Source organism: Odontesthes bonariensis, chromosome 21, assembly GCF_027942865.1.
Source record: "Odontesthes bonariensis isolate fOdoBon6 chromosome 21, fOdoBon6.hap1, whole genome shotgun sequence".
NCBI lineage: Eukaryota > Metazoa > Chordata > Actinopteri > Atheriniformes > Atherinopsidae > Odontesthes > Odontesthes bonariensis.
Genome location: NC_134526.1, coordinates 19,568,517 through 19,585,837, shown reverse-complemented (window position 1 = coordinate 19,585,837; position 17,321 = coordinate 19,568,517). Strand labels below are relative to the sequence as shown.

The window sequence follows — 17,321 nt, the reverse complement described above, 5'->3', positions numbered from 1 at the left end:
TTGATAAAGAAAGATAGAACATTTAAAAAATCAAAGTGTCACATAAACACATAGTTACATTTCAGTTGATAAAATGATATAATGAATAAATAAAGTGTATCACTTATCTGGAAAGCATAAGCTGTGTTTCTTGGAGTTCATCCAAAGTCTTAGTTAACTAAACATAATGATTAAACCTGAGTTGTGGTTGTTTTTCTCATACTGTCAGTTAAATGGACAGAACAACACATCATGTTACACATTTTTTGATAAATGAGAGTGGTTTTGATGTAAGAATGACTGCTGCACAGTAAACAATGAGTTGTCAGTGTTAGGTACCAATGGCCAACTGCTGACTCAGTCTGAGGTTAAAAGACCTGGAGAATCTCACAGACTGACCTGCACATATTCAGAAGATTCAGCTGTGAGTTATTGTGCTTGAGAATCACTGGGACACAGGAGAGAGAAACTCAGACCAAGAGCTCATCCCAGCAGGTCCAAGTTTTCTTCTATCACAGCACACTCACGACTTAAATAGGATTGCTTTAATAAGAAAGTTCTTTGTGTATCTCTGCTTCTTTCCAATATGCATTTCAGACTGTGAGCATCAAATATTCTGTCTGTATATGTTTGATTCTCCACCGACTTCTCTGAATTATGTTAAATGCTTTGCAGCTGAGAAATAATAAACAAGTAATTTAACTATTAACATCTTTTGGCTCTATATGTCACAACATTATTCCAAACAGCGACCTATGGGGTGAGAAATGATACGTTTATAGCCTTTCAATATTCATCTTATGCAAATCGAACTGGCTGACAGTCAGATATAAAGGCCTGATACATCACTTTCATTTGCAGTAAACAAGAGAAGCTCCCATCAGATCACCTTCAACGCCAACATGTTCTCTGTAGCTCTGCTGCTGCTGGCTGCTGGATGCTGTGAGTCTCACTGAGGCAGAGACACTGACAGTATGATCGCACCAAGCTGACTGTTCACTATTTCCAGAAATGTGATTTTCAGTATTTTCCTTTGCAGGTGTGAAGTGTGAACAGCTGACACAGCCAGCCTCTGTGACTGTGCAGCCAGGCCAACGTCTGACCATCACCTGTCAGGTCTCTTATTCTGTGGGCAGCTACTGGACATACTGGATCAGACATCCTGCAGGGAAAACAATGGAGTGGATTGGATATGCACTGGATGGAAGTGGCTCAGGCTACAAAGAATCACTAAAGAACAAGTTCAGTATCACCTTTGACTCTTCCAGCAGCACAGTGACTCTAAATGGACAGAATATGCAGCCTGAAGACACTGCTGTGTATTACTGTGTGAAATACCCACAGTAACACAAAGCATCAGGAGACCTGAACAAAAACCTCTCAGTGCCTGAACACTTGTTGCATGAAGCCACCAGAGGAGGAGCCCTCAGCACACTAATAATTTGAGTCAAGCTCAATGAGAAAAGTCAATAATGGAATAATGGAAATAATTCTCTTCATGTAAAATGCCTGAAAAAAACTAAAACTAAATTAATAAAACTAAAAATAATGAAGGGAAATTGAGAATCTCACGTTGGCAGTATTTAGTTGGGTTCAGTATTTAGTATTTAGTATTTAATGAAAATAATCATACGTTGACATCACCATTCAGCGCCTTCGTCTTAACTGACGAATAAACAGAATAAAATGTGCCTGTGATGTAAACAGAAAAGTACCCAGAATACCCTGTGAAAATCACAATTTGTTTCCATGGAAATAATTTTTTGACTATGATACAATCTTTTTACCTCTTTTACTGGCCACATTTGGAAAAAAAGAAAAAAGAAAGAAGAAAAGAAAGCTGTAGACCTCAGTGTGAAAAACATAATGAAATAAATAGTAATTTGGCTGAAATAGATCTGTGACGAAATGATATGGACAAATATTAGTTTTCTGAGAAATCCTTTTTCCTGAGGAACACTGACAAACAAACACTGCCAGTATGATCTAAATATTTGAATCCTGTGTCAAAACCATATTTTGATGACACTCATAAAAGGGTTTTTACAGCCCATTTAACAGGCATTTAAAGTTTCTGCCTTCAGTTGCCACATATGGCTGTCAAAATGAACGCATTAATAATGAGTTAACGATAATACCTTTTAATGCCACTCAATTCTTTTGATGCAGGAATAAATTGATGTTCTGTGAATGTGACCCCTGGTCTGGGAATCTCAAAGAGATGTCGCCTGATCTTGTGGATGTCAAGCTGAAATGGATAAAGAAAAGGGGTCATTTGAATGGAAAGTTCATCTACGAAACCGTGCCAGCTGGTTCTTTCGACAAGACCAAAGTTATCTGCTGTTACTGTCAAAATTGTAAGCGTTATCCCCGGAGTAATCAGACTATCAATCAGAGGCAGACCACGCTCTGTAGTGTGCAATAGAGACACCCGGACAACTCTACATGCAGCACGCTTTGACACATTTAGAATGTTTAAGATTATTTTCCTAAAGTCTGGATGTTACATATATGAAAGACTGTAACATTCATGTCAATGTGCCCTTCTGTTGTGTTTTGTTGGGCTTCATTTTGCTGTGATAAGCTTTCAGCAGGTTCTTTTTGAGAAAACAACTGTACAATTCTGTCCAGGTGACAGTAACTGTGGATGTGCTTGTTCAACTCTTGTAAAAACATTTAATACGTGACGAGGATGCCATTGAAGAATGTGATAACGAAGTTAAAAGATTCATAAGAAGGAATGATATGTAAATAAGTGAAATTGTTTGAAAATTAAAATGTTTTAATAATTTTCAAAGTTACAGTTCCCTTTTTTAAGTAAAAGCACAGAAAGAAAAAGCAGCACATAATTCTACGCTAAATGTTGATTTGAATGACATTTGCACATGACACATTTGCCTGTCCTGTGTAATATTAAATGCAAATGCAGATGTCATACTTCTGTCCTCCTGCTTACTGGTTGTCTCCTTCATTAGAGCCAAACACTTTGTCCACACCTTCAGTTTCAACATGGAGATCAAACTGTGCGTCCTGCTGACAGCACTCTGTCTGCCCTGTAAGTTTATTTAAGCTGTGCTACAATTGTTAATTTTGTGGCTGTCATTTCATATCTATCAATCCATTTTTACTTCTGATTCCTTTCTAGGTTTGAATGGCCAGGCTCTGGAGTCCATTCCCTCCACCTCAGTGGTGAAAAAGCCTCAGGAAGCCCTCAGTCTTTCCTGCAGAGGAACTGGATTCACATTCAGTAGCTTTGGAATGCACTGGATCAGACAACCAGCAGGAAAAGCACTGGAATGGATAGGAGCAATTTGGAACGATGCAAGTAAAACTATTTATGCCAGCAGCGTGCAAGGACGTATAGAAATCACCAGAGACAACAGTAACAGTATGGTGTATCTGAGCCTGTCCACCTTAAAACCAGAGGACTCTGCTGTTTATTACTGTGCCAGAGACACAGTGTTTGATGTAAGAACAGAGGCTTTACAAAAACTCCACCAAATACATTTTCATGAAGACCTGAAGGTGGCGGTAGATGACCTGAATTTGGATGGTACAAACTTACACATATACACACATACAAGCACACACAGACAAACACACATGTAAAGCACACAAAGCACACAGTTAAAATGCCAGCTGACGTTGTGGTTTTTAAATTCCTGTTTTTCAGGGCTTCCATCAACATGTGCTTTGAAAAATAAAATTAATGTTTTCTTGCTTCTACAACCTATATCAACTTTGACTATGTGAGCATATGCTGATGAAAGAAATAGATAAAACCTTGTATGTATTATTATTATTTTTACAACTTAATTTTTGTTGTCAGCATCGGTTAATGCTGACATCACGTTTTCAAAAGTCTTCATGAACAACCGTTATAACAAAACAATATGTCTTGCCACCAAAACTCCCTCGAACCAATAAAAAACATGCATCTCTGAAAAGGGAGCTTGATTTTTGTTTTTTATCTTAACATTAACAACAAATCACACTCAGAGAGCAAACACGGGGCCTCAAACACATTGCCTTAAAAAAAATACTAAATAAATGCAGGATCACATATAAGATAATTTTACCTTCAGAATCAGAATTGTCTGTCATACAAATCTTTTACAACGTTTACTGTGCTGGAATGTCTGTGTCAATAAAAGATCAGATTTACATTTTTTCCTTTTCTTATTCCTTTTTTTTCCACACAAATTAATAAAATCCTGAAATTTGGGGAAATAATAATTAAAGAACAATTTCTTAAACTATGTCTTGTTACTCCCAGTCCTCAGTCTGTCCCAACATAAGTAAAAAAAAAACATTAAATCTTGTCCTCGTCTTTGTCTTTTCCTTTTTAGTTTTAGAGTAACTTCCCAGATCTGAATTTCTGGAAAAAAACATCCTTTCTCTACCTTCTGTATGGTAATAAGACTGAAAACAGGACACCTCTGAATAAGTTAGCAGCTAAAGTGGCAGTCTGCCGTGTTTCAAAATGGTTAGTGCAGAAATTGATGAAATTTGCTATAATTTACCCTTGGATGTATAAAGGTTTAAAACAACAGGAATAACAATGATGTTGGATTAACTGAAAACTCATTTTTTGCTTAAAAAGCAGAGATGTATTCTATGTTATTCAAAAACTATTGTTAAAAAAGTGAAAGTTTACAGGAATCTGGATGAGATAAGTATCTCTTTGGAACCTAACAAAGCGATTGCTTCTACCTTTATATATGTGTGAGGGACTTAAAAACACAGAAAATCACTGACAAACACATTGCAAAATGGACACAGACACAAATGGCTTCTACAAAGATCAAACCTGAGTTTGTGGTTGCTTCTCTCGCTTTTTAGTTAAATAGACTGGTAAGAACAATGCATTTTTTTCGCATAAATCTTGAAAGCAAAGAAGAATGATGAAATTACAGTGGTGGGCTGTCTGTCTGCAGATAGACAGATAGACAGTCAACACATAAAACAGTTTTTTGAGGCAAGATCCTGTGCAGCGATTTTCTGCCAAAAATCTGACACATATGAACCAAATTCTTTTTATGTAAATACAGATTAAGACTACATCTCAAATAAATTATGTATTTTGTCAGATACTAAATTGTATTTGAAATTGTATGAAATAAGTAAAAAATGCAAACTCAAACAGATTTGTTTTAAATGATGTCTTTTTAATAAGTGCCAAAATAAATGCTTTCAACATCATTTGTATTATTAATGACAGGATGACCATTTTTCTTGTGGCTCTCCCTATGCAAAGTCAACTTCCTGGCGGTCTAACATAACTACTTGATGTTGTGCTGTCAGTTACAGCAGAAGAAGAGACGCTCCCATCAGATCACCTTCAACTCCAACATGTTCTCTGTAGCTCTGCTGCTGCTGCTGGCTGCTGGATGCTGTGAGTCTCACTGAGGCAGAGACACTGACAGTATGATCACACCACACTGACTGTTCACTGTTTCCAGAAATGTAATATTCAGTATTTTCCTTTGCAGGTGTGAAGTGTGAACAGCTGACACAGCCAGCCTCTGTGACTGTACAGCCAGGCCAACGTCTGACCATCACCTGTCAGGTCTCTTATTCTGTGAGCAGCTACTGGACCCACTGGATCAGACAGCCTGTAGGAAAAGGACTTGAGTGGATTGGAGATGCAAAGGTTGGAGGTACCTCAGACTACAAAGATTCACTAAAGAACAAGTTCAGTATCAATGCTGCCTCTTCCAGCAACACAGTGACTCTAAATGGACAGAATATGCAGCCTGAAGACACTGCTGTGTATTACTGTGCGAGACAACCACAGTAACACAAAGCATCAGCAGACCTGAACAAAAACCTCTCAGTGCCTGAACACTTGTTGCATGAAGCCACCAGAGGAGGAGCCCTCAGCACACTAATAATTTGAGTCAAGCTCAATGAGAAAAGTCTATAAGTAACCATGGAAATAATTATCCTCATCTAAAATGCCTAAAAAAACTAAAAGTAAATTAATAAAACAAAAATGAATCTTAACATGAACAACAAATCACACTCAGAGAGCAAACACGGGGCCTCAAACACATTGCCTTAAAAAAAACTGCTGAATAAATGGAGGATCACATAAAAGATCATTTTACCTTCAGAATTAGAATTGTCTGTCATACAAATCTTTTACAACGTTTACTGTGCTGGAATGTGTCAATAAAAGATCAGATGTACATTTTTTTTTTAACTGTAATTATTTATTTTTTCCCCCCGCACATGGTGGTTTAATAAAATGGAGCAATAAAATAAAATTGACAAAATAAAAAAAATAAAGAGTGTTGAGGTTCAGAATCTAAGTCTGTGTTTGATCGACCACGCCCCACCCCACATGCAAAGCTGATGCAAATCTCCACTCTGTGCAGTGTACTTCTGTTCTGCTGTGTAGTACTTTATGTGGAGCATCACAGGTCACATTTCCAGCATCGAGATGATGAACACACTCACTCTCCTGCTGCTTGCTCTCTCTCTGCAGTGTGAGTTTTATATCTTTTCACAAAACATCAACCTCTTTGAATCTCAAAGAATTCAAAGATTACAGTCTCATTTTTTTCTGCGCTCCCTCTCCTCTTTCATTTTTTTAGGTTGTACAGGTCAGAGTATGGAATCAATTCCTTCCAGTCCAGTGGTGAAAAAGCCTGGGGAGACCCTCAGTCTCTCCTGAAGGGATCCGGCTTCACTTTTAAAAGCTATGCTATGCACTGGATCAGACAACCCGTGGGAAAAGCACTGGAATGGATAGGAAGCGGCTATAATGATGCCAGCAGCAACACTTATGTCAGCAGTTTGAGAGGACGTCTTGAAATCACTAAAGACAGTAGTAACAGTATGGTCTATATGAGACTCTCCAACCTCCAACCAGAGGACTCTGCTGTGTATTACTGTGCCAGAGACACAGTGGTCAATATAAGCATGGAGGCTGTACAAAAACTCCACAGAAAGTATTTTCATGAAAACCTGAAGGTGGCGGTAGCAGATGTGAATTTTGATGACATTACAGGACTGTGTTACACACACACAAACAGAAGCACAACATCTGCTTGAACTGAAACAAATTTTCAGGCCAGATTTCACCATGAATGTAAGACTATGTGACCAAATGAAGCTGAGAGGAGCAAATTGATACATCTACGCTGGATAAAGGTGGAATATTCAGAAATTACACAATTAGGTCAAGAACAACAAAAATAAATAAATAAAACAAAAATATGAATACATTTAGATGAGATGTGGTTTTTCTGTAAGAGTCTGGACTTGTTGAAAGCCTGATATCTGCCATCTTTATCTGTGTGTTAAAGAGTTTAAGTCAGGGAGTAACTCACTGACATACACACTGCAGACTGAACAGTGACAAGTGACTTTTACAGTGATCACACCTGATGCTATGGTTGTGTTTTTCCTTCTCCCAGGTAGCTGGGCAGGTAAGGTAAACAAATCTGTGAAATATTTGGGTAAATGAATGGCTGAATTTCAGTGTCTTATGAGTTAAAGAGTGACTGAGTCTGAACCTTTGGATAAAAGGCCTGGAGAATCCCACAAATTAATCTGCACACATTTAGTGTTTGGTAGTGTCTCTGCTCATGCTTAGATCAGACCATAGTCTTGAAAAAAGATGGACTACACAGTTCCACGTCCTCCCGCTGTGCTCCTTTACACAGTATGGATCAGACAGGCAGCAGGAAAAGGATTGGAGTGGCACACTACTGTGAGCTGGGACAGCAGGAGCACGGGTTACCAATCAGCGAAACATCAGTTTACCATTTCCAGAGACAACAGCTGACAGCAGGATCTGCAGATGAACAGTTTAATGACTTTAATTATTGTGCTCAAAAGACACAGTCAAAAAATAGAAAGAAGCTCCAAGTCTTTACTGAGAACATACTCTGTGAAGCTCTGCTTATACTAATATGCATTTAAGACTATGACATTTAATTATTCTGTTTATGGAAGTGTTTCTATTCTTATCTGACTTATCTGAATTATGTAAAATGTTTTACAATAAATTTTAATGCATAACTAAGAATCACCTTTCAAATGTTCTAATATGAATCCCACGAATGCTATTTGTGACTAAAGAAATTATGCTGTGATCTATGCAAATTCAACTCCCAGAGATTCTGATATAAAGACCGGATACATCACTTTCATTTGGTGTAAAACAAGAGAAGTCGAGACATCAGATCACCTTCAACGCCAACATGTTCTCTGTAGCTCTGCTGCTGCTGCTGGCTGCTGGATGCTGTGAGTCTCACTGAGGCAGAGACACTGACAGTATGATCACACCACACTGACTGTTCACTGTTGTTGTACTGATTCTTTATTCAACATGTTTCCTCCACAGGTGTGAAGTGTGAACAGCTGACACAGCCAGCCTCTGTGACTGTGCAGCCAGGCCAACGTCTGACCATCACCTGTCAGGTCTCTTATTCTCTGGGCACCTACTACACAGCTTGGATCAGACAGCCTGCAGGGAAAGGACTGGAGTGGATTGGGAGCAAATATACTGGAGCTTCATACTACAAAGATTCACTGAAAAGCAAGTTCAGTATTGACCTCGATACTTCCAGCAACACAGTGACTCTAAATGGACAGAATATGCAGCCTGAAGACTCTGCTGTGTATTACTGTGCGAGAGACCCACAGTAACACAAAACATCAGCAGACCTGAACAAAAACCTCTCTGAGGTTGAACACTCGTTGCATGAAACCACCAGAGGAGGAGCTCTCACACCATAAATTATTTGAGATGAGCTCAATGAAAGAAGAGGTGTATCAAATGTACTCATAAATGTCACACAATTTTGCAATATTGATCACTGAGATGCTGTAGAAATGATGCTTTATTCCTTTCAAAGTGAGACTCAGCACTCATACATCAATAAAAAAAATAATGACTTACAAGATGGTTCACAGCATTAGTTCAGCTAAAGGCTTCCAAACATTTAATGTGAAAACTTAAAATTTCTGCCATCCTTATAAGAATTAAAAAGAAAATCATGACAACATAAGAAACAACAGCATAGACACACAGCGTTTAAGGTATAAGTCAAAGCATCATTACTACATTTCTACAAGTGTTTAAAACTGAATGTGTCTTCATCAATTCATCATCCATGTTTCTATTTCACCTTTTGCTGTACAACACGACTACAAACTAAAGTATAAACAGCATTAAAGCAGCAGCTGTTGTGGTTATAAAATCCTGATTTTAATGGTTTCCATCAACATGTGCTTTAACTGTAATAAATCAAAATGTCACTCTTCAACATCACATATGAAGTATGACTGGGTGACACAATGCTGCCGACAGGAATAAATACATTTACATTTCAATGAATTACATAAAATAATGATGAACAGATCAAGTTTGAGGAAATGTGGATGAGATGGGGTGTGTTCCTCTATGAGGAGGAGGAGTTAATGCAAAGTCTGATCTCTTCCATCTTTACATATATGTTACAAAGTTTCAGACATGTACTCATTCACTGACATACACACTGTAGACTGGAGTCTGACAAGTGGCTTTTACAATGATCAGACCTGAGGTTGTGATTGGTTTTCTCTTCCTCTCAGTTAACTGGGCTGGTAAGGACAACATATCTTATCAAACTTTGATAAATAAGACAGAATGGCTGCTTCCCAGTATCTAATGAGTTGTATGTGTGCAGGTACTGACGGCCAAACGCTGACTGAGTCTGAACCAGCGGTTAAAAGGCCTGGAGAGTCCCACAAACTGACCTGCACATATGCAGGGTTTGGTGGCCATTACTGGAATGCTTGGATCAGACAGGCAGCTGGAAAAGGACTGGAGTGGATTTCTACCATCAGTGATAGCAGTAGCTACATCTACTACTCTCAGTCAGTGAAAGGTCGGTTTACCATCTCCAGAGACAACAGCAGACAGCAGGTGTATCTGCAGATGAACAGTTTGACCACGGAGGATTCTGCTGTTTATTACTGTGCTCGAGAGCCAAAGTGACACAGGAGGCATAAACACTGTACAAAAACTCATCAACAGAATGAAGTCACAGTTTGCCTTTTGTCTTTATCACTCACAGAAATAAACTGCAATTCAACATCTTCAGTCAACACATCAATCAAACTGCTTCATTCAGACACGATCCTGTGCAGCGTTGTTCTAAATTCAATCGAACAAACAGAGATTTCATTTGAAGAATTTAAAATATTGGCCATGATAGCTTCAGTAAATTATATATTTTGACAGATTGCCTTTGAACATTATTAAAAATTTTATGAAATTTGTAAAAAAAAGGGAAACGTAAGCAGGTGTATTTAAAGATAATCCTCTGCAGCTCAAAGTATCAGGAGACCTGAACAGAACCTCCAGTATTATTGTGTGTTATGGTCAAACACTGACTGAGTCTGAACCAGTGGTTAAAAGGCCTGGAGGATCCCACGGACTGACCTGCACACATTCAGAAGATTCTGCCGTGAGTTCTTGTGCTCGCGAGACACTGTGACACAGGAGAGAGAAACTGATAAATGTGAACAAATATATTGAGACTATAGGTATCACATATTCTGTTTATTTGTGTGTTTTGATTGTATTGTTCTACACTGACTTATCTGAACAGTTTAAAAAGTTTCACAATGAAAAAATATAGATAAGAATGTGCTGCATATAGAATATTTTTTCAAACCTATAAATCACAACATAACTCCAAACAGCAACCTGAGGCGGGAAACTTTCTGTTGTAGCCTTTCAATATAAAGCTTATGCAAATTGAACTTCCTGAGAGCCTGACATAAAGACTTGGCGTCTTGCTCACGTTTGCAGTAAAACAAGAGAAGTCGAGACATCAGATCACCTTCAACTCCAACATGTTCTCTGTAGCTCTGCTGCTGCTGCTGGCTGCTGGATGCTGTGAGTCTCAATGAGGCAGAGACACTGACAGTATGATCACACCACACTGGCTGTTCACTGTTTCCAGAAATTTACTATTCAGTATTTTCCTTTGCAGGTGTGAAGTGTGAACAGCTGACACAGCCAGCCTCTGTGACGGTCCAGCCAGGCCAACGTCTGACCATCACCTGTCAGGTCTCTTATTCTCTGGGCAGCTACACAGCTTGGATCAGACAGCCTGCAGGGAAAGGACTGCAGTGGATTGGGATGAAACATACGGGAGCTTCATACTACAAAGATTCACTGAAGAGCAAGTTCAGTATCGACTTAGACACTTCCAGCAACACAGTGACTCTAAATGGACAGAATATGCAGCCTGAAGACACTGCTGTGTATTACTGTGCCAGAAACCCACAGTAACACAAAGCATCAGCAGACCTGAACAAAAACCTCTCAGAGGTTGAACACTCGTTGCATGAAACCACCAGAGGAGGAGCTCTCACACCATAAATTATTTGAGATGAGCTCAATGAAAGAAGAGGTGTATTTAATGTAAATAACACTTACATTTGTATATAGGCATTATTTTAATTTAGATTGGTATAGAAGGTATTGTAATATATTTTGAAATCAGCTCAAAGCTTGTGAGAAATGTTGCATAATTCAGTTTATTCATGAATGTCACACAATTTGATGATTAAGATGTAGAAATGATGTTTTATTCCTTTCAAAGTGAGACTCAGCACTCATACATCACTAAAAGCATTAGTTCAGCTAAAGGCTTCCAAACATTTAATGTGAAAACGTTAAATTTCTGGCATCCTTGTACGAATTTTAAACAAAATCATGACAACATAAGAAACAACAGCATAGACACACAGCGTTTAGGGTATAAGTCAAAGCATCATTACTACATTTCTACAAGTGTTTAAAACTGAATGTGTCTTCAACAATTCATCATCCATGTTTCTATTTCACCTTTTGTTGTACAACACGACTACAAACTGAAGTATAAACAGCGTTAAAGCAGCAGCTGTTGTGGTTATAAAATCCTGATTTTAATGGTTTCCATCAACATGTGCTTTAACTGTAATAAATCAAAATGTCACTCTTCAACATCACATATGAAGTATGACTGGGTGACACAATGCTGCCGAAAGGAATAAATACATACATTTCAATGAATTACATAAAATAATGATGAACAGATCAAGTTTGAGGAAATGTGGATGAGATGGGGTGTGTTTCTCTATGAGGAGGAGTTAATGCAAAGTCTGATCTCTTCCATCTTTAAATATATGTTACAAAGTTTCAGACATGTACTCATTCACTGACATAAACACTGTAGACTGGAGTCTGACAAGTGGCTTTTACAATGATCAGACCTGAGGTTGTGATTGGTTTTCTCTTCCTCTCAGTTAACTGGGCTGGTAAGGACATCATATATTATCAAACTTTGATAAATAAGACAGAATGTCTGCTTCCCAGTAGCTAATGAGTTGTATGTGTGCAGGTACTGACGGCCAAACGCTGACTGAGTCTGAACCAGTGGTTAAAAGGCCTGGAGAGTCCCACAAACTGACCTGCACATATGCAGGGTTTGGTGGCCATTACTGGAACGCTTGGATCAGACAGGCAGCTGGAAAAGGACTGGAGTGGATTTCTACCATCAGTGATAGCAGTGGTAGCATCTACTACTCTCAGTCAGTGAAAGGTCAGTTTACCATCTCCAGAGACAACAGCAGACAGCAGGTGTATCTGCAGATGAACAGTTTGACCACGGAGGATTCTGCTGTTTATTACTGTGCTCGAGAGCCACAGTGACACAGGAGGCATAAACACTGTACAAAAACTCATCAACAGAATGAAGTCACAGTTTGCCTTTTGTCTTTATCACTCCCAGAAATAAACTGCAATTCAACATCTTCAGTCAACACATCAATCAAACTGCTTCATTCAGACACGATCCTGTGCAGCGTTGTTCTAAATTCAATCGAATACACGGAAATTTCATTTGAAGAATTTAAAATATTGGTCATGATAGCTTCAATAAATTATATATTTTGACAGATTGCCTTTGAACATTATTAAAAATGTTATGAAATTTGTTAAAAAAGGGAAACGTAAGCAGGTGTATTTAAAGATAATCCTCTGCAGCTCAAAGTATCAGGAGACCTGAACAGAACCTCCAGTATTATTGTATCAGCGTACACTTGCATTACTACTTACTATTTCTTAGTATTAATTTATAATCACTTGTTAAAAAAAAAGCTCAAAACTTGACGAAAAAAAAAATCTAAAGATATAACACCTGCTGATAACAGCATGGAGCATCTGAGACAGTCCAACCTAAGACCAGAGAACTCTGCACTCTGTATTAATGTATCAGGAAACGCAGTGGTTCATTTTAATAAAGAGACTTTACAGAAAACCAACAAAACACACACACGTCTCAGTAGAGGCTGCAGTTGATTGCTGCTGCTGAGTTTTATGGGTATGTAAATCTGTATGTCATCAGCAAAGCAATGAAATGGGTTGTCTTTCTTAATCTCTCAGTTAAATGGACAGGTAAGAATAACACATCTTCTTACAAATGTATATACGAATATATGAAAACTGTGCTAGTGGAAAAATGAACGCTTCACCATAAATAATGAGTTGTCTTTGTTTAGGTACTTATGGTCGAACACTGACTGAGTCTGACCCAGTGGTTAAAAGGCCTGGAGGGTCCCACGGACTGACCTGCACACATTCAGAAGATTCTGCCGGGAGTTCTTGTGCTCGAGAGACACTGTGACACAGGAGAGAGAAACTGATAAATATGTACAAATATATTGACACTAATAGGTATCACATATTCTGTTTATTTGTGTTTTGATTGTATTGTTCTACACTGACTTATCTGAACAGTTTAAAAAGTTTCACAATGAAAAAATATCGATAAGAATGTGCTGCATATAGAATATTTTTTTTAAACCTATAAATCACAACATAACTCCAAACAGCAACCTGAGGCGGGAAACTTTCTGTTGTAGCCTTTCAATATACGGCTTATGCAAATTGAACTTCCTGAGAGCCTGACATAAAGACTTGGCGTCTTGCTCACGTTTGCAGTAAAACAAGAGAAGTCGTGACATCAGATCACCTTCAACTCCAACATGTTCTCTGTAGCTCTGCTGCTGCTGCTGGCTGCTGGATGCTGTGAGTCTCACTGAGGCAGAGACACTGACAGTATGATCACACCACACTGGCTGTTCACTGTTCTTTGACTGATATCCAACATGTTTTCTTCTTCAGGTGTAAAGTGCGAACAGCTGACACAGCCAGCCTCTGTGACTGTACAGCCAGGCCAACGTCTGACCATCAGCTGTCAGGTCTCATATTCTATGGGCAGCTACTGGACAGCTTGGATCAGACAGCCTGCAGGGAAAGGACTGGAGTGGATTGGAAGTGCATGTAGTGGATGTACCACAGCCTACAAAGATTCACTGAAGAGCAAGTTCAGTATTGACCTTGATACTTCCAGCAAGACAGTGACTCTAAATGGACAGAATATGCAGCCTGAAGACACTGCTGTGTATTACTGTGCCAGAGTCCCACAGTAACACAAAGCATCAGCAGACCTGAACAAAAACTCCTCAAAGTCTGAACACTTGTAACATGAAACCACCAGAGGAGGAGCTCTTAGACCACAAATGATTTGAGATGAGCTCAATGAAAGAAGAGGTGTATTTAATGTAAATAAAACTTTTTCAAATTTCAGTTTATCCATAAATGTCACACAATTTTGAAATTTCCATTATTGAGATGCTGTAGAAATTATGTTTTATTCCTCATCAAAGTGAGACTCAACACTCATACATTAATAAAAAAAAAGATGGTTACAAGACTAACAAGATAGTTCACAGCATTAGTTCAGCTAAAGGCTTCCAAACATTTAATGTGAAAACGTAAAATTTCTGTCATCCTTGTAAGAATTTTAAACCAATATCATTAAAACCGAAGAAACAACAGCATAGACACACAGCGTTTAGGGTCAGAGCATCATTACTACATTTCTACAAGTGTTTAAAACTGAATGTGTCTTCATCAATTCATCATCCATGTTTCTATTTCACCTTTTGCTGTACAACACGACTACAAACTGAAGTATAAACAGCATTAAAGCAGCAGCTGTTGTGGTTATAAAATCCTGATTTTAATGGTTTCCATCAACATGTGCTTTAACTGTAATAAATCATGTCCCTCTTCAAAATCACAAATGAAGTATGACTGGGTGACACAATGCTGCCGACAGGAATAAATGAATGTACATTTCAATGCATTACATAAAATAACTAGAAATGCACTCAGAGAGTGCAGACCTCCGCCAATGAAGCTTTGTTTTATAAGCGCATTTTTTTTATCCACCCATATATTGTAGTGAATGGTCTGAAACGATTAACGTCGTAATCCACCACGTGCGAGAGAAAGCGATGCGTCTGCTTAAACTTGTGCATAGATTCAGCTGGCTCGTGTTCCGATTGAAAAGGTTTACAAAGTTAAGACGCTATCTTTCAGATGCGACTTCTCAGAAACGGTTTCCATTTGTGTTTACCTTCCCCCCTGCGCACCCCCTCCTACCCCTCCCTCAACGACAACGAAACAACCAAGCCCCGCCACCTTGTGGCAGGTCGCAAGATTGCAGCGAACAGACAAACATCCAGACATCCAGACAAACAAACCAACAGACTCGGGCGATCACATAACCTCCTTGGCGGAGGTAATAATAATGAACAGATCAAGTTTGAGGAAATGTGGATGAGATGGGGTGTGTTTCTCTATGAGGAGGAGGAGTTAATGCAAAGTCTGATCTCTTCCATCTTTACATATATGTTACAAAGTTTCAGACATGTACTCAATCCCTGACATACACACTGTAGACTGGACTCTGACAAGTGGCTTTTACAATGATCAGACCTGAGGTTGTGATTGGTTTTCTCTTCCTCTCAGTTAACTGGGCTGGTAAGGACAGCATATCTTATCATAAATTCATAAATAAGACAAAATGTCTGCTTCCCAGGAGCTAATGAGTTGTATGTGTGCAGGTACTGATGGTCAAACGCTGACTGAGTCTGAACCAGTGGTTAAAAGGCCTGGAGAGTCCCACAAACTGACCTGCACATATGCAGGGTTTGGTGGCCATTACTGGAATGCTTGGATCAGACAGGCAGCTGGAAAAGGACTGGAGTGGATTTCTACCATCAGTGATGGCAGTAGCTACATCTACTACTCTCAGTCAGTGAAAGGTCGGTTTACCATCTCCAGAGACAACAGCAGACAGCAGGTGTATCTGCAGATGAACAGTTTGACCACGGAGGATTCTGCTGTTTATTACTGTGCTCGAGAGCCACAGTGACACAGGAGGCATAAACACTGTACAAAAACTCATCAACAGAATGAAGTCACAGTTTACCTTTTGTCTTTATCACTCACAGAAATAAACTGCAATTCAACATCTTCAGTCAACACATCAATCAAACTGCTTCATTCAGACACGATCCTGTGCAGCGTTGTTCTAAATTCAATCGAACACACAGAGATTTCATTTGAAGAATTTAAAATATTGGCCATGATAGCTTCAGTAAATTATATTTTGACAGATTGCCTTTGAACATTATTAGAAATTTTATGAAATTTGTAAACGCTCATAGACAACATCTTTACAAATAATATAGAGTCCATAAATGTTAGTGGTCTAATGATATGTGATATAACTGATCATCTACCGGTCTTCACACTGTACGACTATAATTGTAACTATCATAAAATACCCCAAAAATCTATATTTAAACGAGTAAGAACTGAAGAAGCATTAGATGCACTTAATTGTGACTTAATAGAACAGGACTGGAAGTCTGTATACAGAGAGAAGGATGTGGACTGTGCTTTCATTAACTTTTTAGGAATTTTTTGTTCTCTATATAACAAAAACTGTCCGATTCGACAACTTAGTAAAAATAATACTGTTGTAAAATGTCCATGGTTAACAAATGGTTTACAAAATGCTTGCAAAAAGAAAAATACTTTATACAGACAATTTATTAGGCTAAGGACTAAAGAATCTGAACAGAGATATAAAATATATAAAAATAAATTGACTAATATAATAAGAACTAGTAAGAAATTATACTATACCAATCTACTAAATAAAAATAAAAATAATATTAAAAAAGTTTGGGGGATATTAAATACTGTAATTAAAGGTAATACAAAAAATAATTCTTATCCAGATTATTTTACCGTAAATAACAATGATAATTATAATATGAATGAAATGGTTAATAGTTTCAATACTTTTTTTGTAAATGTTGGACCAGATTTGGCAGCGAAAATTCCTGAGTGCAGTAGTGATCACAGTGAATCATTGATAGAAATAAACCCTAGCACAATGTTTCTCTCTGGAGTAAGTGAGGCAGAAATA

At 38.3% G+C, this 17,321-nt stretch overlaps 1 gene segment (V, D, J or C); it reads left to right on the top strand.

Annotated features, from left to right (window-relative positions):
- The first annotated feature begins 8,192 nt into the window (after nucleotides 1-8,192).
- Nucleotides 8,193-8,640, top strand: LOC142370699 (Ig heavy chain V region 5A-like). The segment is given in 2 exon segments: nucleotides 8,193-8,235; nucleotides 8,336-8,640. Coding segments are annotated over 2 exon segments (348 nt in total).
- The last annotated feature ends 8,681 nt before the right edge of the window (nucleotides 8,641-17,321 follow it).